The 23,528-nt window shown below is 34.2% G+C and overlaps 2 protein-coding genes across 2 annotated transcripts in view; both read left to right on the forward strand.

The window, feature by feature from the left end:
* Positions 1–2,799, forward strand: part of Smp_047460 (SpAN g.p. (M12 family)) — a gene marked incomplete at its 5' end in the record, with an annotated part of 30,891 nt that extends 28,092 nt beyond the window's left edge. Inside the window, 2 exons of the mRNA XM_018795581.1 lie at positions 30–660; positions 2,341–2,799. Coding sequence (XP_018649880.1) covers positions 30–660; positions 2,341–2,510 — 801 coding nt within the window. The 3' untranslated portion in view covers positions 2,511–2,799. The remainder of the gene's footprint in view (positions 1–29; positions 661–2,340) is intronic.
* An 8,433-nt stretch (positions 2,800–11,232) lies between these two features.
* Smp_047450 (putative snare protein ykt6) lies at positions 11,233–18,449 on the forward strand (the record flags this gene model as incomplete). Its single annotated transcript, XM_018795582.1, has 6 exons — positions 11,233–11,419; positions 11,459–11,559; positions 12,365–12,423; positions 13,830–13,941; positions 16,990–17,091; positions 17,661–18,449. The coding sequence occupies 6 exons, from the start codon at positions 11,233–11,235 to the stop codon at positions 17,694–17,696; spliced, it is 597 nt and encodes a 198-aa protein (XP_018649881.1). The 3' UTR covers positions 17,697–18,449.
* Positions 18,450–23,528: the final 5,079 nt, after the last annotated feature.

The raw sequence follows: 23,528 nt of genomic DNA on the forward strand, positions 1-23,528 counted from the left end.
AAGTTTCGATAAATTTTTTATTATTTTAGGGTAAATGTTTTGGTACTACATTAAAACAATGTCTTGGTTCATGTAATAAGTGTGGTGATAATTATCAACGTCAAACTACTGAAATTCCTCATACTACAACAACCAATATTATCAATAATAATAAGTCATTATTGTCACTTGAATGTGAAGATCAATCATTATTATGTTCATATTATAAAAATACTTCAGAATGTAAAACAAATAAAATTATTATGTTGGAAATGTGTCCTAAGACTTGTGAATCTTGTGAAACAAACTGTGAAGATATTGATTCATTAAGTGTGTGTAATGATCTTGTTCAACGTGGTTACTGTAACTTATCAAAACCACATACTCAAAGATGTAAGAAAAGTTGCGGTATTTGCAAAGATACGAAAGTTTTGAAGACAAATTCATCCATGTCCAATAATAGGACTAGTGTAATTGTATCAAACAGGACAACAGAAATTGGTAAGATTATCAGTACTACAACAGTAGCTCCAACAAATTCTGTTACTTTTTCTACAACAAAAGATAGTTTAAATGGTATTGAAATGACGTCTACAATATCTAGAACAGCAGAAATCTCAAGCAGAAAACCATCATCGAAACATAAATTTGTAACTAAAAGAACGTATTTACCGTCAGAATGTAAGTCACGATATTTTTAAACAATCCACCAAATTTTCAATCTCTAAATTTCAAAAATAGATCACTTTTTGTAATCATCTATTGTTTATCCGCTTGTTGGTTTAAATCAGATGCCTCATGAAATACATATTTACTTAATATTAACAGAACAAGTGAAAAATTCTAATTGACTTAACCCTAAACATTTAATAAGTCTAGTTTAGTGTCAGGAGTGGGATTCGAACCCACGCCCACAGAGTGGATTATATATTTAATAGTCCGTTTTAATTAAACAGCTCAGTGTAAATCAAGGCATTAGAAAGTTGGATATCAGTCCATTTTTCATTTAAAAAAAAGTAATATACTGCTCGTCGGTGGTGAAATCGAAATATTAGTTGCTTGGTGGTCTATATTCTTTACTTATTCAGTCGATAAACTTGACTTAAGTGAACTATTTCACATACTTTTACTGAAGCTTCACTGATCGAAAGATATCGATTTAACTTAACTTGAAAATAAACAGATGTGCTATTGTCAGATAAATCAGTTTGATGCCAGAAAGTGTTCTACATGTTTTATGACTGTTAAAGAAGTATTTCTAAAGTTCCTCGTGTAATCTACCTATCCATTTTAAATTTGAAGCTAGGAGCAGAAACACAGAATAAGCTGTGAACTGACTGTAATAATTAAGTAAAGTAACATATATTTTTCTGGTTAGCGTTTTTGGATCTGATGCAGATATGAAGGCGTGGATCGGCAAAGCGAGAGCAGAATATTTACAACTGAAGAACATCTGCAACTCAAAACAATTGTCAACCAACACCAAGATCAGAATTTTCAATACAAATGTGAAGACAGTTCTACTGTATGGGGCGGAGACGTGGAGGAGTACGAAAGCCATCATCCAGAAGATACAGGTGTTTATCAACAATTGTCTACGCAAGATACTTCGGATCCGTTGGCCAAAAACTATCAGCAACAACCTACTGTGGGAGACAACAAACCGGATTCCAATGGAGGAAGAAATTAGGAAGGAGTGCTGGAAGTGGATAGGACACACATTGAGGAAATCACCCAACTGCGTCACAAGGCAAGCCCTCACATGGAATCCTGAAGGCCAAAGGAGAAGTGGAAGACCAAAGAACACATTACACCGAGAAATGGAGACAGATATTAGAAGAATGAATAAAAATTGGATAGAACTAGAAAGGAAGGCTCAGGACAGAGTGGGTTGGAGAATGCTGGTCGGTGGTCTATGCTCCATTGGGAATAACAGACGTAAGTAAGTAACACATATTTCGATTGCAGAATTAAATATTTTATGGGGATAAATTGACAATGTTATATCAATCAGTTAATTGAAGCTAAAATTGAATCAATATAATGTATGAAATGCTCATTCTCCTCTTAAATACGATAGTAGGGATAACTTATATAGTTAAACTGAGCTTTGTTCTTGAATTAAAAACTGCAATTGTCTTGAGAATCGAATATTATTCACAATCATTTTCTCATTATAAATAACTACTTTGTCCTCTGAAGGGCATGACAGTAACTGCTGTATAATAAGTGATTAAGGTAACATAGAATCACAGATTTTTGTGATATTATGAAATGGAAGAGTAAAAGCGAATTTTTTCGTTCATATTTCTTCATTATAACTACACTTATACTCAAATATAACTTTTTTTTGTTCTATAGATTCTGAGGACAAACAAGAATGTATCGATCGATACCCGAAGACATCATGTGTCGCTTGGAAAAACACAGGTTACTGTAATTTTCCACATGTTTCCAAATTATGCTTAAAAACATGTCACTTATGTAAAACTATTGAATTGTTAAGTAAATATCGACCACTGATAATTTAATTGTACTTTTACTCTATTCTAACTTTATATTTCATTGTATTTCCGTTTCATTTCTTATCCTTTGACAATGTTACATTGCATTCATCAATTATATTTTATACTAATGATTTGTATTATAACGGTTATCGAGGTGAGCGATTAACGAAGCACGGCACTACATATTAACAATATTCATGTTATGTCTAAATTGAATATCATCTGTTTCTTTTCATAGGAAAAGTTTGTTGAATTACAATACGACTTTTCTTCCTTTTAAAAAAAGAAAGACACTATGTACATGCTTCTATTTGTAATTCTTTTACATTGTTATGTAATTATGTGTAGATCTTTGCACAAAAGAATCTATATATCAAATAGAGATTATCATCATAAAACCTGAATGTCACAACGATAAATTGTGACACAATGTTGCAGAAAATGTACCGTATATATATATATATATATATATATATACAGAGAGAGAGAGAGAGACTTTAAAGTGGCAACTTTATTCCGTTAGCTACATGAACTAAATGACTATGAAGTTCATCATTGTCCTACGTATACACATCAGTATGGATAGCAAGATTCCAGTCACCTTTGTTGATGTGATTTTTTTTTAAGTAAACAAAATTGGAAGAAATCCTACAAATGTATATAGAAATCTGTCTTGTTAAAAAAAATACTAGGGATAGTATATAAATCCAGAGTCTCTAAAATCACATTTTTGACAGATTAGTATCGAGTATGAAGACTGGAAAATTGTGCAAGCAGTGCTTGAGAGACATGAGAATGGTGAAGGATGAGGAAGACTATGAACAAACGGCTCAGTAAATATATAAGGTGGGTTTAAACTTAATCGTGATGGAAATCAATAAAAATTAACAGTACCTTGAGAGTGAAATTTCAAAAGTCTGATAGATGAGTTTCGGTTGCTTTATACTAAATCACTCAATATAATGGTAATGGTGGTCTCTCAGTTGATCCAAATTACTTTTGAAAGCGTTGACTGATGACTTTCAGTCACGTATTGAGGTAATGAATTCCATTCGTTGATAATTGGATGGGAATGTCGATAGTCAGCTGACAAGTCATTTATTCTGGACTTGTGAACATTTAAGAGTGCCCTCGTAAATTCCCTGCTTTAGGAGACAAGAAAAATAATGGCATATCAGATGCAAATTTATCAATAAGTCATTACGTGTCTGATGTAGTTCATCATGCATGTGTCTGAGTCTTGATGATCAATATGAGTCACAATGCGCTCGGAAGCCTGTATCGGCAAATGCCAAATCGTAGACCAGTCACATAATTTCTCCAGGTCATTATGAAGCTCTAAACTATCACCTTCAGTTTTTATCGCTCTCCTCATCTTGGCATCGTCAACATACCACAAAACCGAAAATGATTCGAGACTAGGTATGTCACCTACATACATGAAGAACAACACTCGCTCCCAAAAATGTACCCTGAGGTACTCCGCTAAATACAGTTTCGCAGCTAGACAACTTTGGGTTCACTCCTAATCTTTATTGACGCTCAAATAGTAGATCCTTTATCCAATCAATAAATTGCCTCCAATCACGAAGTTACTTAACTTATATAACAGCCGCTTGTGAATAACTTTCTTAATAGCCTTACTGAAGTCAATGTAGGCTATATCTATAGATAACTTTTGATATTTAAAAGTGCACCAACATTCAGGGGATACTAACAAGTTAGTGAAATTTGAATAACCTATTCCAAACCCACACTGCTTGTCAGAACGAATCCGATTTTCGTAGAGATACCAAACAACTCCTTCGGAATAATATTTTTAAAATTTTAACTACCAAGTTCTTTAGGCTTACGGTTTGATAATGCTCATACTTGAGTATCGTACCTGTTTTGAAGACAGAACCTACTATAGTGTTCTTCTAATCATTTGATAATCGACAGTGGGTTACAGACAGGATAAAACATATTCTTAGGAGATTCAAAACGAAAATTTCCGATTGTTTTAATAACCTAGGTCACAATTCACCAAGTCCCATGGATTCGTCTATATCAATCTCATTTAGTAAAACAAATACATTGAGTTCTTTAATAGTCACAGTGTCGAGTGTGTGTGAGGCTTTTATGAACTGAAAGAGAGGGCATCACTGCGGTCTAAACATTGCCGAAATGATTTGAGAATACCTGGACTTTGGTATAATCGTTTTTCACAAATGATGCAGTGCTACTTTCTCCTCATAGTGCGGGAACATTTCCTCTTCTCGTATTACAAATAAAATACATTCGTTCGTGCTCATCTAATACTTCATGGTTAAATTGCATTATGTAGTGACCGGCCAGTCTCGATGAGAACACGATTGGAATAACAGAAACATCTATTATTATTGTAACCAATTGTACCAGAGATTGTTTTACTATATTTGTTTAACTGTATCAGTTTCACTTCTTGTTTCGCTCTCCGCCTTGTTTGGTTCGAACTTGCTCACGCACTGCTCATTTTGCCTGTACTCTTTGGCACGTCTCGGTATTATTTCGATACCACGAGATCGCCAATAAATATACTTGATCTGGATTAATAAAGCCTTCTGATTTACGAGCTATCAAAGGAACCAAGTCGTTTCTGGGCGCGTAAACGAATTTTAGTGGTGATCATAGTCCGTCTTCGACCCGACATCCACTACAATTACTTCTGAGATTCTTAGTTTGTAAAATAATTCAAATCGTTCAAACTATCACAGTGGCGTCGCGACAGAGCCTGCGATCTAACAGTTAGACATTCATTCAAATTTCGATGCTTTTGAGAATTGTATAGAGAGTTTCGGGATCTGGAATATAGCTAAAGAAGATGTTGAGGTTGTTAATACTGCGACTTATTTCCTAACATTCATCGGAAAAGAAGCCTACAGCCCATTAAAAACTTTGACATTTCCAGAAAAACTTATTCCACTTCTCTATGCAACTTTCAAGCAACTACTCCCAGACCATGTAAAGTGTACAAATTTGCGATGTAATAAACGAGAAAAATTTCACAAAATGATTCGTCAGGACATCAGGAATTTCACTATTTTACTACGTTGTCCCAGTCCAATACGTAATGCAGATTATTCAGATGACAATTCATTGAGAAGTTGCAATTCAGGTCACGAAGATAAGCACAAATTCGGTAAATGCTTGTTATGTGGCTAATCTCACCCATGTAATTCATGTGTATTTTGTAATTCTAAATGCTTCAACTGCGGAATGAGTGGACACATACAGGCAGTTTGTAATCCTACCATTCATTTCGCTGCAAGCAATGCTAAATTTTATAATCCTGACCCCATTAAGTTGAGTGTTTCTAATGACGAATTATCTTTATCCAAGACTTCCAAAACCAGTATAGAGTCATGTAGCAGTCCATAATTAAATGGAACTCAGAATCATCATGAATCGAAAGCTTCTAGTCAGTCAACTTTATATCGGATTTCTCATGTTATTGAATCGGATGTCGTTTGTCCTAACGATTCTCATATTTATGATGGAACTTCTTACAAATCTAAGGAAAATATGTTGAATGAATCAAATCATGATCGAAATTCCGATATAGTTCTGATAAATGCTGACTTTTCTAGTGATCCATAAATCTCCGATGACATTCCCAACAAATTTGAGAAAATAACTTCAGAAGAGTCAAATCCTAATGTCATGTTAAAAGTTATTCAGTCTCATAATGCGTTTGCTTCTTGTGAGAAACTTGTTCAATGTGAAGCACGAGTACTAAATGAGCTTGATTTTCATTACAATTAGGATGATTTCACTTCAACTGTTGTTTATACTTATCATGAAGTCACTTCTAACGAATACTCTAGTCAATATGTGAAATATGTTTTTAAAAAAGCAACATTATCCATGACTTGTGGGTATGAAGATCCAACACTATTTCGTGAGGGAGGATAGTGTTGGAAAATCTATGGTTCAAATTCTGGATATCAGTGACTTCAAGGCACCTCTGGCATATTGATCAAATACAGTTCTAGGAATCAGGTTAGTCTGTTCCAATTTCGATTGTTATTCCAATACTAAAGAGTATATTCTAGATAATTCACACACTACATCCAACACACAGCCTAACTGACATAGGATGAACTTAAAGAGAAGACATAAAATCGATTACAGAAACTTAGACTCCGATTTAAGCTGTGTCGGTTGTGCTGTTTGTATGAACTTATGATTCATTTGTGCTTGGCGACAGCCTGATTTTGAATTACACATACAATGCATTCGTTCGTGCTCATCTAATATTTCGTGGTTAAATCGCTTTATTTCTGGGACTCCTAGCTTGTATAATAATTCAAATACTTTTATTTATCACAGTCGAGGCACAAATGTTTTAACTTGCCGACATTAATATTTTATCTCGTCAGTACTCACTGAACTAAATCGCCCATGAACTGATACATATGACAGTTACCATATTATGCTTTTTCAGTATATCTTATGATATAGTTATTCCATATGGTTATCAAAGTGGTCACAGAATATAAGTGTCACGTGAGGGCATTAACGGTGAAGTGTTACTTTAACGAAAATAAGGTCCATATATTCCCACTCCATTCGAGTAGACTGCAGACATCAATACAGATTACCAACGTTGGTGAATTACATTGAACATACCACAGGTATTCGGGGTTTGACAACGCTTTGACTAGTAACACCTATTATGAATCGTGCCCACCGAGTGAAATCAAAAGACAGAGGCGAGGAGGTTCGAAGATATATTTGATAGGTTACCAATATATCGTGGATCGACTGATTTAATCTGGCTAATGACTGCAGGGGGTGTTGAGCACTGTGTGGTGATCTGTATTTAATATTATCCTCAAATTTCGTGTATTGTTCGTCCTGGTAATTGTTACTCGATAACGCCTTAGCAATGTATAAATCAGAAAGTGAATGCGAAGTGTTGATTGCGTTTATTATTGAACCCCGCACAGATATCCCAAAATACGGGCACGTAAGGCAAACGTGAAAGAGTAATGGAAAAAAGCAAGCGAGTGAGCGTGTGAGTCGAATGAGTGAGCAAGTTATCGAGTCAATGAACGAGTGTGCGAGTCAACGAGTCAGTGAACAGGTTTAAATTTACGTATATATACATAGTGAAATGAATGAATCATCGAATCAATTGTGCGACGAGTAGTATGGCTAGCAGAATGAATATATGCTTAGGCAGTAAGCAATGCTCAAACATACATATTCATACAAAAGCAAATATAATAAAGGTAAAGTAGAATAGATAGGTTGTTATTGCACGAATGACTCTGTCCGTTAAATAAGTTAACAAAAAGGCTTAACCAAATTCAAAATGAACGAACTCAATTGTACGTAAGCTGCTATAACTGCGTTTCCGTTCGTAATCTGCTGCGGATGCATGCCCGGGCACCTTCAGTTAAGTGGGTCCATTAAAACTAATGTGGTCAACATCCAATGTCAATGACTTACAGAGCTATTTATTTTGAAATTTACTTGCCGCTACATCATGTTTATGGGTTGTGTTGAATTCTTTAAATGAAGAGTCGACATGTACTTTCATTTTTCTATATCAGTGGAAAATATTCACCACTTTGAACTCTTGTCAATGTTTGGTCTTTTGAATGTGCCACAGAAACCAAAGAAGTGAATCCTAACAAGAGTGTGATGATGCAATTAAATAACTACGATGATTCGTATTATTATACAATATGTGGAGTCGTGTTACCCTAAGTAGGAAACTATAAAAGTTTAGGAGTCATACTAAGCAATGATCTCAAAACAAACCACCACTATAAGGCTGCTGCTGCAAAATGCTATAGGGTATTATGGTCTATACGTGGATCTTTCCAGTATTTGGGTTAGGAAATGTTTAGATTATTTAACTCGACTTTTGTGTGACCATATTTGGAATATGGGATTCAAGCAGTGAGTCCTTTGAAGATACCACGGGTATTAAAGTTTCACAGCACTTTACCAATAACACCTATAATCGACTCGCGCCCACCCGGTGAAATGAAAAGTCAGAAGCAAGGAGGTTAGAAGATATATTTGATGGATTATCAATATATCTAGGAGTGACTGATCTAATCTGGTTAGTGATCGCAGGAGATGTTGCGTACGCCGTTCCAAAACGTGATCTGGAACGGATGCATGACCGAGCTAAATGAGTCCATTAATACTAATATGGCCAGCATCCAATATCGAACACTTACAGAGCTATTGATTTCGGGCATTTAATTACAGCTACTCCTTGTTTCAAATATGAGACGGATATGTTGGAACGAATCCAAAGCCGAGGGACTAAATTGGTAAAATTTCTATCTGTCCTATCTTATGAAGACAGACTGAGAAACCTCGACTTATTTCCGTTATCTTACCGTAGAATACGAGGTGATCTATTATTGGCTTATGTATCATGAACGATGACCTTAGTACTAATATGTCTTATCTTTTCCTTCCGTCTAGGAATGATCATTTGAGAAGACATCGGAAGAAAGTTCAGAAACCTAGATCGAATCGTTTACGTCTGGAGTTTCTCACACCGAGTAGTGAATTCCTGGAATTCTCTACCAGAACACGTAGTAGCTGTAAATAAATATCAGCACCTTCTGTTGATATATTCAAAACGAGACCAAACCTCCACAGTGTAACAAATCTGCAAGGATTAATATAGGTCAATAGACCTTCTATCCCTATTACTGAAGACTGAAGTCTAAAGACTGAACTGTTAGTTATCATACTGATTTTGAGTGCTCTTCCGATACAAACAAACCCAGTTGCCATTGTACTAACAGATCACAATTTCTTCCCGCTGAATTTGAAAATAGATTGTTCAGATTCAAAGGCAAGTTCGATTCCGATTAAAAGGTCTTAGTAAAACACAGTTCACAAAGCTTTCATACATTTTAACATCCCTTTGAGAACATCATCCGGATCACATGCTGAGAACTGGCTGAACTATTTAGTGAAGCTGCCACTATCACCAAAAGTGATTATGGATGACCCCTTAAATAATTATATATACATTTTTTGGCGAGTTTGACTTACTCATAGCTTCGATTTTGCGTGCAGTATTGACACGGAAATATAAGCTCGCTTTTCAAATTTTACGTTTGCTTTGTCGACCTGTGAAGGTCAGGTGCAGAATATTTGGTTCTATCCAATCATCTTAAACAGTTGCACAGCATGTAACTAAATGACTTTTTACAGCGTGAAATAACTTTCTCGCCGTTTTTTTGTAGGATTTATCGGTCATCATTATCTAAATTACCATATTTAGGAAAGTCTCGATAGATATTTGTATTTGATATCTATTACAATTACGCATACGCGTAGTTCCTATTCATTATCAATTCTCAGGTTTTTGTAAAAGCAATTATTGACTTCTCCATTGAGCTTATGAAGAACATTCTTCTTGGATCTGTTAGCATTCTTGACAAATTGTGAACTGGGTGGATTGTGTCCCGCAATTGCGCGAATTCGATAAGTCACAACCACTTTCTACATCTACCGAAATAGACATTCTTCCTGGCAGCTTTTCTCAACTGGTAGCTTTTGATGTTCACCCAAAGCACATGGTGACACGAATTATGATTTTTAAACTTTTATGCCTTAGTAGTTCAAAGGTTCCCATTTTACTTATGCAGAAAGGTTAATACTTTGAAGTCACAAATATTGAGAACCTCTGCCTACAGATACCTAGGTAACTAGTTAGAAACTGATAGGATCCCTGTGAGCTCTTGGTTAATTGTATATGCTTTTTAAGTCAAATAAATCATCTCTTGATGGCACTTGTTTGGACTATAAAGTATCGAAAGGGTCAACTTGTATCACTTAATTACACAAGGAGCTCAAAATGCACAAACATGCCATTGATAAGAATGACATCGTTATAATTTGTTGTTCCTTGAAAATGATCCTCAATCTTCCCTCCTTATGAATATCGCCCCGTTTCCTTTTCCTTTAACTCACCTTGTTTTGTGCTTGTAGTAGCAAGCGACAACACCTGGCATCTTTTTCATTCGCTCAACGAAAGTGGGATTGGTGCAGCACACCCTGATGTTGTAGTAGCTTAAAGAAAGTCTTTCAGTTCTCAGCGCAATCATCCTACCTTATCATTGTATTATAAGCTGCAATTGCCCTAAATACCGATGAATGAAAGTCACTTTGTTTGTGTAATAATTTACACCAACTGCATTGATCAATGATTCATCTTTCAAAAAAACCTAAGCAATTATTTTGGAAATGGTCTTTAGGAAGCATCGATTCTGACAGGTTCTGGACCGTTTTTCAGTGCATTTAATCACTTTTCTTGATTTTCAAGTAAACGCCAACTGGAAAGTCTGTATATATATTAAAATAATTTGTATATGCAGTCAGTAACTTTGTGAACTTATCCCGCCTCTCGGTTTGACCGCCGGCAACTTGTTTCGAACTTACTCGTGCACTAACCAATTTCACGCATTGATGTGGACCAAGGTTGGTCCCAGCCACCTCAATCTATATTGATTCACCAACAAGTTTTAAGAAGTAGTTAGTTTTTAATCTATAACATTTGTTGTTTCTATCTATTCCCAACCAGCTCCTTTAAATAACTTTTAGTTTATATCTATTATAACCTTTTTTCTCTGAAATGTCAGCCTTAAATCTACCTATCAAAGTCAGTGTACTTCAAGTTGTATTATTTTTTACGCTCATTTCTTCCATAGCGTTTTCTATTCAGAAAAATCGTCAGACGGCAATGAAGCTATTCTCACTACAGATACTTTACAAAACTGACACATCAGCTAAATTATTACAAACTTCACATGAACTATCAGACTTCGGTTATTTTCAGCGATCCAGTGTTCGGGAATTTATGGACTTTACTGCTAAAGTGGTGTGTGAACGAACAGCTCGTTGCCAGCGTGCACAAATTAAACAACAAGGTTTATTTCATATATAATATTTAGCTTACTTTTGAGTAGATTATATTTGTCATGTTTATGTTCGGCATGATAATCTATGTGGTGTACTAATTTGTGACCAAGAATATCCTCCAAGGGTTGCTCAGACGTTACTAACCAAAGTGAGTTACATAATTCACCACTTTCTTGTTATCATTGGATCACTTTCTTCCAAGACTTTGTTTTCAGTACGACATTCAAACTAGACTTTTATATCACTTCAGTCCATTTTAGGTGAAAATAATTGCGGACTGAGGTGTAAATTGAAAATTCCTTAACCTGATCTGGTCTAGTCACCCCTAAATTAACAAATTTAATCGGTAGTTCCATTTACGTTTCATGGCGGTTCAACATTTTCTTGAATACAACCCACTAACCTAGACCTACAAAACACTTATTGAGGTCTGACTCCAGAACTATCATATATTGTTGATATCTAAACTAAAACGCAAAATCAAATAAAGTAGTCAAACGGAGTATGATATTTCGTCACTAAATTTTTGTGCTACTCCGGATTGCTGTTCATTTCCTTGTTTGATTCTCCATCATATTGTTTAGCAGGGACCAACTGGATTATTGTGCCTGCACTATAAATTTCTTACGATCGTGTGAATATGCGGCTGAAGAAAGTGAATATTAGGAAACATCTCTAGAAACAACGTAGCTACTATAGTATATGTCTGAGTTTTGAACAGTCCTATTTATTCTAATATCGGTCTAAACGCTTTGTTCAGTAGAAGTGTTCTCAATCCTAACTAAATTTATTACTTGATTTCTTTAATATCAGACTTTTTAACCTTTACCCTACTGATATTACTAATGGAAAGTAGTTCGACATGTTCACTTGTTAGTTTCAGTAAAATAAATATACTTGCAGTTAAATCAATTCATAGAACTGTTTTGTCGTCTCATTAAATTTTGTTCTAGGCCACTGAAGATTTCGCACTCCAATGTCCTGCATCTACTTGGACAAATATGGCTGTTGGGTAAGTTAGCCATGCGAACGAGTGCCTTCTCTAGACATTCAGTTTCAGTTTATTCTCTTTGTATTATCTTAATGTTCAAAGAAATAGTTACAATCGTAACTTTCATATCAAATGTTGTGACTTACAGTATAACTTATCAGTAATGGAATATGGCTAGAGTTTACAATAAACGCAATGAAAGACAGAAATAAAAAAAATAAGTAGGTAGTGTAAAATGTAATTAGTGGTGGAATGACAAACAATCAAATGTCTTTGAAAAGGATAAATGAACTTATTGGTGTAAGGATTTGAAATCCAACAAACACTTGTTTCAATTATGACTTAAAGTACATTAAGCTCAGGATTTCGGGGAAGGCAATACTTGAAATGTATTAAGTTATGCATAGGCATTGTGAGTTTGATATATGAAATGAAGGTTATATACCTGGTTTGTAATAGTCCGTTACATTCTCTGATATCGACTAGACAGTACAGTACTTTTGCATTGTTTAACCTAAACTAAGACGCAAAAGTGATTTTAAAAAATATTCTCCGATGCGTACTGTGTGGCTGGACACAAAGAACACATAGACATTGTTAATTAGTGTTTGGCTGGTTTATTCCGGTAATTTGACCGTAACATTTAGACATAATAGTAATTAGCTAGTATTGTATGTTAACTTTTAGCTATGTGGAGTTAAAGAGATACGATAACCTGTCAACAACGTAGATATTATCATAATATCATAAGTATTACTAGTTACTTCCTTTTACTGAATGATTAACCAAAGAAAGCCTTCAGTATTCGATGATATTTAGTACACCTTTTCACTGACAATCTTATCTCTTTGCTAATGGAGTACGGGAACATGAACTAGTGTACATACGTATCAGGTTCTACAATACAGCTGACTGACTGAAACACTTTTTACAGTGTTTTCATTACTTCAAAAGTTATGAGATATCTAGCAGGAAACTTTGATGCTTTCAGCTAAAAAAAAATACGTATTCTTTGTATATTCCCTATAATAGGAGCTACTTTCATTATTCCTTCAGTGACAAAGATTACGTACTACTTAATGCTAGTGACAGGTAAAGTTATCGTCAAGTATAAACCAACATCCCAGTTAATCATATGCATAAGCTCGAAACCAATAAAGTGTATGGTGAGCTTGTGGTATGTCTTACTTTCCATTCGAACCTAAACACTGATAAAGCCTCTAAAAACATTAAATATAATTCCGCGATGGTATTGGAAATGAGTCGTGTTTAATGGTGTTTCAGAATTCTGAAAGTGACCAATGAAGCCATAACATTACCCAAGTTCCCTGTTGTTATTTTATCTATTCCCCTCTTAAAAAAGGACGAGATACTTTTTTTGCATGTTTCATTTTGTTTTGCTTTCTAATTTTTAAAAATAAAAACAGATCCAATCCATGCAAAAAGATCGATGAATATTTACAGAAATATCAGAATCCTAGCCAAGCAGATGGTTTAATGCGACTTCAGAATGAATTAGATGAAACTAAAGTTATTTTAGTGAGTTTCATGCTGGTTCCTTTTAATTCAACCTGTATTTCATTTCAAGCAACATAGGTAGCAATAACAATTCTCTCAGAAAGATAATAGGTGATGGTTGTCAAAATATTATTTTTCTTCTTTGTCGAGGCATTACACAATTATTTGCCAGCAACATTCACCATCTTGGAAACATTATCATGTCAAGTTCAAAGCAGTACCCATAAAACAAATGACTGGCTGGCTTTTGCAGTTTTGTATACACATAGGTTTTACCAAGTGGTATATTTGAAATATAATTTGTCTATTTATTTACCTAGACCTTTTACTTACCACCCAATCGTTTTTCGTCGGGCTGGTTAATGTCTCATCGGTTTTAGGAATGAGAATAATTGCTAGTTGAGATACATCTAAATCCTATCCTGACATACTGTATGGTAAACACAAGTTTAACATTCATATTATTTGTAAACTTCACTGGATTCACTAGCATTACCATAGTACTAACAATTAACACTCAGTTCTCAGTGATATGCTAAAATTCATATTGTATTAGTTTGATTTCAAGTTATGAAACATGGTTACGCTCAACCAACTCATTGATTTATTCTAATGTAGTCCATGTGTGTCTGTAATATTTAATCTCTCTGTTTACTTTTGACATTTGTGTAAGGAAATGAAATATGATTCGTCACTTTCATACTTTCAAGCAGTGTTGTTGTTTTTCACAAAGTATTGAGCAAATTAATTGGCATTCTTGTTTTGCGAGTGTCTTTAATTGTATTCTGCTTTATCATATCTAATCAGTCATATTATTTATCCATACTGGTCCTCTCTCTGTTCCTGTTTGGTTCTTAGAAATCCGGATAGATATTTATTGAAATATTAATAAACATAAATAATGGCTTATTTTTGATAAAATTTTTAGAAATCTGTTAGTGGTGTCAAAATACAGGCTTAGGATATGTAAAGCATGTGTTTACAATCTGGGATTTGGGCCATACTGTTTGCCTAAGGCCTAGTGTTACTATCAACTCTCCAAAGCAGTAATTGACCCAATTGACACATACACTTGAATTCAATAGTGAGAGTAATTGATAAGGGATAACAATATACACGCACGATTGGGATATTAAATGTGTTATACAGCTCTTTACAACAGTGATAACGGATATAAAGGTCGATTGTTAAAATTGGTCTAGTGAAAATCATCCTTTCGGTTGATACAACCATGATCCGAATATTTTCCCAATTACTGATTATTTGAACATCATTTGTACTGTCTTCATACAATTGCCATTGAAATTAACAAAGAATGCTTGAAAAACTGAAATCAAGCATATGCAATTGTTCAATACTAGCAAATAATGATAGGAAAAAGTTGATGATGGGTAGTGTCTGACAATCTTAGTTTAGTCAAAACACCGCTATCAGAATTTCTAGTAAATTCTATGACTTTAAGTTTTGTTTTGCCATTTGTGGTTTTTCAGCTATGTGTACAATATATTTATCTAACTATCCCTATTGGAAATTTCTTACCACCTGAGTAAGGATCCTAATGAATACTTTTGATCGAATTCATTAAGGCAGCTAACCTTACTCATAATTCACCACAGTAACAACTCATATGTGTTATCCTGTGAGGTCCAAAACTGAAAGACATATGTCTATAAAGTCGTGCATTATGTTCAGTCGCTAACAATTTTGATATACGCTTTACTAGTAGGCTGTCTAATATTTTTAATCTCTATTTTATTTTTCATGCTAATAAGTCAGTGATACCCTGTTAATTACTCGCCGTATAGTTCATCACAGCTACTGAAATAATGTGTGTTCACTTTTATAGTTCATTATATGCTATGTATATGAAATATGAGTTCTCGGTATTGTTGATTGTACATCGATACCACTTCCCTATATATTGCCATCTCTTCAGTTTTTCCCCTCTATAAGCACATAGTGTTTTTACCCCTACATTCTGCGTAACTGATTTATCTATCGTGTACAAGCCAACAATAATACTAAATTATTTCAGTAATGTGTCTTTGGGGTAAGATTTCATTAAAAAGACTATTAAAGGTATAAATTCAACTCTTGACTATACATCATTAACGACCGAAAATTCATTAAGTTTATGGGTTAAAATACATTAGCTACGGAAATTCTTTGTGTTGCCTCTTAGTTCACTTTCTGACAAATTACGTGGTGTCATCATTAGTAAAATAGGTTGTATATTTTGGATTTCATACTACAAATTAGTGTGACCTTGATAGTGAATTATTTGGGTGTCTAAATGTGATTAAATAATTTCATTAAATAAACAGTAAGTGTATATCATCATTTTTTCGTAGTGCCCATACACGTTGATTACAATTATTGATCTTTGTAAACACCTACATGGTCGTCTTTTCAAAAATACATCATTTCTGAAAATAATATGGACCTCAATGAAAGCTTGCATATTAAGTAGATTCAAACAAACAACACTAAATGAATTTAAACTTCACCCCATCGCACAAGCAAGTGGCTATCAGGACTCAGTGGCCGAGTGGATAACGCCATGGCGTTTAAAGCGAAAGGTATTGGTTTTGAGTCCCTGAGTGAATATCAACTCTGAGATGCAGGTACATCCAGCTGACGAGTCCCAAATAGGACGAAACGCGCGTACTGAATTACACTGCTAGCCACTATCCATCTTTCCTTACCATACTTGTGAATTTAAGCTATATCGAGGCAATACGCACAGTATGCATATATGCCAATTAGAGACTGACCAGTTGCAGTCCTAACACATCGATGGGAAGATTCAAACAAACAATACTAAATGGATTTGAAAGCTTGCATAGTTTCAATAATTGTCATCGCTCAACTAAGTTCACATTCAAAACAAAGACGAACGAGGAATTTCATACTATTGAATATAAAATGACTTTATTTCAACCGGTAAACCTTTTCCCTAGTGCTTGTTTTTTTCAACAAAGAAAAACAAATTACACCCACTTGTTTGCTGTTCTCAAGTGTTAATCGCAATGTTTTTCACATATCTCTTCTTTTTACTATTATTTTTAGCATAATACATTAGAATCGTTATTGTCTAGAGGTGAAAAACTTGATGATTTAGTTGAACGATCCGAGGGTCTTAGCTTACAATCAAAGATGTTTTATACTACAGTAAGTTTTCTGTTGACTGTCTTGTGTTGTTATTGACCTTTCTCCAAAAAGTTTTTAAAGACGAAACTTCTTTACTTTATGTATTTAGTTGTTAATCAATGTTAAATAACTTATTTCTGTATATGGAACTCCATCATCACTCATCTGTTGAAATGTTACATCTTATAAAATCATTACTTCGTCTATTATTCCATATGATAACTCCTAATAATCCAGTTTCGATAAGATGTGAGTGATCTACTATCGTAGGAATTATGTTCGTTAGTATTGTTCTCCCGATAATTTTAAAAGTTTATTGTGAGATCTGTAAGGTAGCCACTTCATTTGTGAAATGATTTTTATGGAGCAAAATAAAATGTAAACGATACTTCACATGATCTTATTGGTATCCATGTGTGAATATGTTTTGAAAATAAATGACAAAGTGCGTATTTGAAATCCGTTCTTAATTTTCATGGTTAATATTTCATTTAAAGTAATAACCTCTCTTTATATATAGTGTTCATAAAATTTAATATAAATTGTATACTGTGTTCCTGTCACTTCCTTTTTTTCCTTTACCAACTCAGGCGAAGAAAACAAACAAATGCTGCGTTATACTGTAAAGTCTTCATCGTTCAGTTCACCTCTGCTCATTTCTCTTCATGTCCGTTGGAATCAGGTATTAAACCTAATCAATAGAAAATTTGAACCATACATAATTTCTTTCCTACTTGAATCACTTTGTATTCGTTCCAGAATTCTAAGTCGATCTTTGTTTGTTTTTTTAATTTCCTTTGTATGACTTCAACGTCTATCACATAATCGAACACCTGTTTATCAATAAGTTTGATTATCTTTGAAATTGTATTTGTCTTCTTCGTGATTCATTCGATCAGTAATATTGTGTTATACTACTAATTTATTTTGGTTAAACATTTACGCTACTTGATTTTAACATGATAATTTTTTGTTGTACTGAATCTTGTCCGAAACTTTGAACGTCGACCAATTTGAGTTGTTGACTATGTTGATATTAATAAACTCATCACAATTTACTTTGTTCAGTCCTATGTGTTGATTTATTTTAATTCTTCCATAATTGCTGAAAACATAATGTAACTGTTGATTCATGAACGATGTATATACATATTTATTATGGTTATCATATCTTATGGAATTTTCGCCTCTTTCGTCTTTGTCTATTCAGTATTTTGTGCATTAAAATATCAGTGTATATTTACACAGAATATTCTGATTATTAATCGATTCAATACCTACTTCTCTCTATTATTGTCCCTCTGTAGTTCATGTTGATTCGTGCTTCTGTTCTGTTCGTGGAGTTTCAATTTTTTTATAATTGATTTCAATGTTTGTGGTTGGGGTTTTTTGTATTTGGAATATCACAGATTTGACGTTTACAAGATGATCGTTCATTAAATCAAATACTCTAACATATATTTCTTAAACTTTTGTTTTGGTTTATAGCTACTTTTTGGGTGCCATCGGTCGACTGATTTGTTATGATATTTTATGTTGAACGAATTAAAGAATAGTTTTGTTTGCGCAGTGTTGAGAACTTACAGATTAAGATTTAACAACTGTTTTGTGTTACATGGTTTCTCTAGTTAGATTTAGCCGGTAGTGACAAACATATTCAGAGTTAAAAATCTACGACAATGCTAAACCATACTAGCCAATGGTCCTTGGATTTTGACCTGTTTTTAGTCTGTCAGAGAGCAAAGTGTACGAGTAAATTATGATACAAATTCACTGATGTAATAAACATTATTTTAACATGATTAATAAACTTTCACCGGTTAGTTATACGTTCTTCACCGTTCGGATTTATGGTTAGTTTTGATAAGTCTTGTCGATTGAACGCTATATTCGTCTTCCTAAGCTATTCTGGTAACCCACAGGCTAGAACTAGCCAGCGACTTGAACACCAGAAAGAAGACGCAAGTATGAGAGAAAATACTTTACTCCAAGGTTCCTTCTTGTACAGAAAATCATGGGTATTCATAGATGTTAGCGTCTGTCAAATCAACATCATATTTCAGCCAATCCGTTAACGACATATTATGCTACCGACCAATAGTAGCCTGCCACGTTGGAATTCTGGGATGTTTCATCATACTCTGATTGGCTAAGGCTCTTCGGCTCCTTTTGGGCCTCTGGAGGCTCCGTTGAAGTTCTCCGGAAGCCGATTCAACAAGTTTACATACGATAACTCGTAACCATCAGTTCTAATTTTAGATATAACTCCAAAATGAACTTTACTCTTAAAGTTAATCCCAACTCAATACTAACCCTAACAAATAATCCAGCTAAAGGTCACCCTAACGTGTTTTTTTGTCACACAATCATTTCTTTTCTGAGCTCATTTATTGGTGTTTCCTCGTCAATCTAGCATGCTTTAAAACTTAAAGATGCTATCCTAATCAAAATCAATAATACTACTACGTCCTATACTGAACTTTTCGGTTTTACATGGTTCAGTATGTGTATTACTCTAGCATAAAATTTACTTATTACGGAAAGCATGGCATTACTCCCACTGATACATGAAATAGAAATATGATCATTTATTGTTCGTACCTATCTAAGTGTTTAATGTCCCTCTACCTTGTTTTGACAGTTATTCAAACTAATGGTGACAGGTTATTTGCAAAATCCGGTCTTGATGAAGTACTTTTGGGAATAGAAATAGCATGTACTATTTGACTAAATCCTAATTCTGCTAAAATGCATATGAGGCATATTTCAAAAGATGTCTTTTGATATTTGATGATGTTTATTATCGTAGTAAGTTTGAAGTTGGTCTTTTTAATTGTTAAGGCCAGAAAGCCAGTCTAGTGATCAAGGTTGTGTACTAGTGGCGAGATTGTAGTCTTTGTAAAAAATTGATTATTTAGTACATAATTAACCAGGAAGTCCTAGCTTTAAGATAATACATTCGGGCACGTTAGCTGCGTTGTCTGCCTTTGGTTTTAGTACATTCGTAACTATTGGGGTACGTCCTAGTTAGCTCTGGAAATATGTAGTTCACATTACGTTACATATTATCAATGCTTCGAAACATCTTACGGATGTGCGCTAACTCTGTACATCCTTGTTTGTACCACATTTAGATTACCGATCTCACTCAATATGAACTAGGTTTAATGCTTGTTGGTTTTCCACCAGGGTTTAGTGATAGTGATTTATCGGTGCTGTAGATTTTCAAGTTCAGATCCACCTGAAGAGGTGATTCACTGTATTGGAAGTAGTTTACTTTTGATTACTAGTTGTCACGTTAGTGTTGTGGTTGGCGTTTTTTCTGTCATTGAACCTTAATTTCTGAGAACGCTTCGAATTGTGGTTCCATTGGCTAAAAAGAGTGACATCATCTAATTCAAATCGGTTCTTTTTACCTCGTTGAAGGCTATTACTTTAGTTTCATAGGAATCCAGAGGGATAAAATGGTCATACAATCTAGTCAATGATAAGTTTACTTAAACTGATCGTTTTATTGATGTACTTTAAGACTAAAAGTGTGAAAAATGGAAACGAATCACCTTGAAAGCCTTGGATAAATAGACAAACACATCCAATTAGGAATTCGCCTGATAAGATTGTTATAGATACATGCATTTCAAGTGGGATAAATGACTCACTACTATGCGAATGTGAACGAATTTATTACATGCACTCAGCAACCAAAATAATATCTCTCTAATAACAATCCCGCATCTTTCTCACTATGGCATTTGCAATATTCAAAATCTGTGTGAGGAGTAAATTTAAACCAGAGTGTTTCTCTGCTCGTCTTTCTTTTCTATTTCTAGGTTCCAAGTCTTACTTGGTTTCCCATGAAGCATATTCTAACCACTCGACTTCACTAGCTCTAGTTAGTTTGGTGTTCATTCGCGGGTCCATGGTTTTTGTAATACGAATGAGGGGGCTTATCTCATAACACTAAAGTTCCAAATACAGGTTAAAACAAATAATCATTTGCATAAATTCTGTTGTCTCTTTTTAGGCACAAATATCTTCGTGCCAACTTTACTGTGTCGTAAACCAATCGAGAACTATTTTGCTATTCAGAGTTGTGAATCGTTGGCCCGATGGTTTTTTTCGTACGTGAATATTGTGTAACCGATCACTTCAAATAATAGCCCTGTGGAATTGAGATTAATCATTCTGATAGCATAGATAAGTGTACTTATACCAATCCAGAACACAATTCCACTTAGGTGAGCCTGACTAAAGAAACGGAACGTGTTATGAATTTTCACATTAACTCTATGCCCAAATATGTTGTCGTATTGTAATATCGACTAGTATTGATAAGCAGCTTACTAGCTCGATCGTTAATAGTAACTATTCTTGTGACTAACTATCATGGTTTATCAACAAGCTTTAGTAGTACTTACATTTTACGGTGAATTAGGTTTGTTAAAATATCAAGGTACATACATATAGACTGGCAATTATTATAAGCAAGGAATGAATAGTTAACTGAATCTAATTCTTGGTCTTGTCTTTTTACGCAGTTTCAAGCTACGAACTATCCCTTAGATTTTTCCTTTTGACCACTCCCAGACTAATTTCCGATTCCTGAGTTTCATGTTCAAACAGAAAACACAAACCCTAGAAACTTACGGTGAGTTCGAGATATTAAGTTTCTTGTGATGTTTTAGAGTATTTGAATTGTAGTATGAACTAGTAATCCCAGCAATAACGTAATTTAATCAAGAAGTATTAGATGAGCACGAACAAATTTACTGTATTTGGAATGCAAAATCAAAAAAGTTATCAATACAAAGAAATCAGTGGTTCACACAAACACCACATCCACCACAGTTAAATTTGGAGTGTAAGTGTTTGTGATCAATTGTACGTCTTCCTCTTAAGTTCACCCTACGTCTGTCTGACAAAGTATTAGATGTAGACTCTGCATTATCTAGAATGCCATACTATGCTTTTTATTCACCAAATCTATCGGATAATGTGGATTCTACAAGTAATTCAGTCTAGTTTCACTATTTCACATGTATATATTTTCAATTGGACTAGCCATATATAATGTTTCACGTGAAAATCACTCTCGATCCTTTTTTAACATAAAATATATTTTCAGGACAGCATACTAACATGAGAAAGTAGAACCATATTAGATTCAACATTAATTTGACACTTCTTAGTCCTGATTATCGTAATTACGAAGGTTACTAAGCTCACTACAGTAACCTTTTATGAAAAGTTTAAATTATCCCCATCATGTTTCTAACAATGGTTCCATAAGTCAAGTCTCAAATTTTAAATTTTGTTTTCAAATTTTTTGCTATGATCCATATCAACGTATATGTTAACTTAGCCTTACACATAAGTGATATTATATTACCTTCATGCCATTTGAATTGCCCCCAAACATTTCCACTAAACCCACCCCAGTCCTTATAGCTGTATGTATTTAGGTTTATGAGTTCGGCTATCACATCTGTTGTATAAGATGTTTAATATAGTTAAGACTATAAGCGATAACAAGGTCACCGAATTAAGGTGCTATCGTACTGCCCTAATGTAATAACCCTAGTTTGGTTGTTTGTAATACAAGTGCTCAAAAAAGAAACTCTTCAGTCCACTTTTAAACGAAGTAATCTCTTAAAGAATACTTCTGCATCATGATTTGTAATATAATGAACCAACTCAGATTCCTTAATGTTACACAAATCATTTTAGATATCTGACACTTCCGAATCATTAAACGTGAACATGTTTTATATAATCAAATATATTATGCATCCTAAACAAAAACTTACTTCCTGCTAGGCAATGCCTAATCAAGACTATAAATAGTTATTCATAATGATTTCTCAACATCATCATAAAGCACTGTCACGACTTGACAATAAAATAATATGATTGTTATAAGTGACTATACTTTTACTACAAACCTTGTCAATTAATTGACTGATAACTGTCATTAAATAGTGTTGTTTTCTCGTGGTTATCTTTATCTCAAATAGATGATTTCGGTATGTTTATCAATCAGTCGCTCATTTAGAAAACAAAGGAGAACATTTTTTATCCAATCGGAAGTCTAACGATACATATATTTGTGCAAACCACCAGTGTAAGCAGTTGTGCAGATCTCTTGCAAGTTGGAAACAGCACTGTCGAATTTACTCCAACACTGGCAGTTCATGCCATTATTACTCCCATTATACTCCATTTCGTTACAACTTATGTTCTCTCTGATAATCAAATAGGCAACACGAATTGTTTATCACTCTGTCAAGTTTTATTTATTGGCATATAATTCCCATTTAAACATTAAAATTAAAAACACGAATTTCAGCGAAGGGATCTCTTTTCAACGAATTTATTATCAAGCTGTACAATCGTATATATATATGAAAAAGTTTTGTTAAAGTACTAATTCCGTGAGGAAATGTGAACACTAATAACCA

This window comes from Schistosoma mansoni, chromosome 2 (genome assembly GCF_000237925.1).
Source record: "Schistosoma mansoni strain Puerto Rico chromosome 2, complete genome".
Lineage (NCBI taxonomy): Eukaryota > Metazoa > Platyhelminthes > Trematoda > Strigeidida > Schistosomatidae > Schistosoma > Schistosoma mansoni.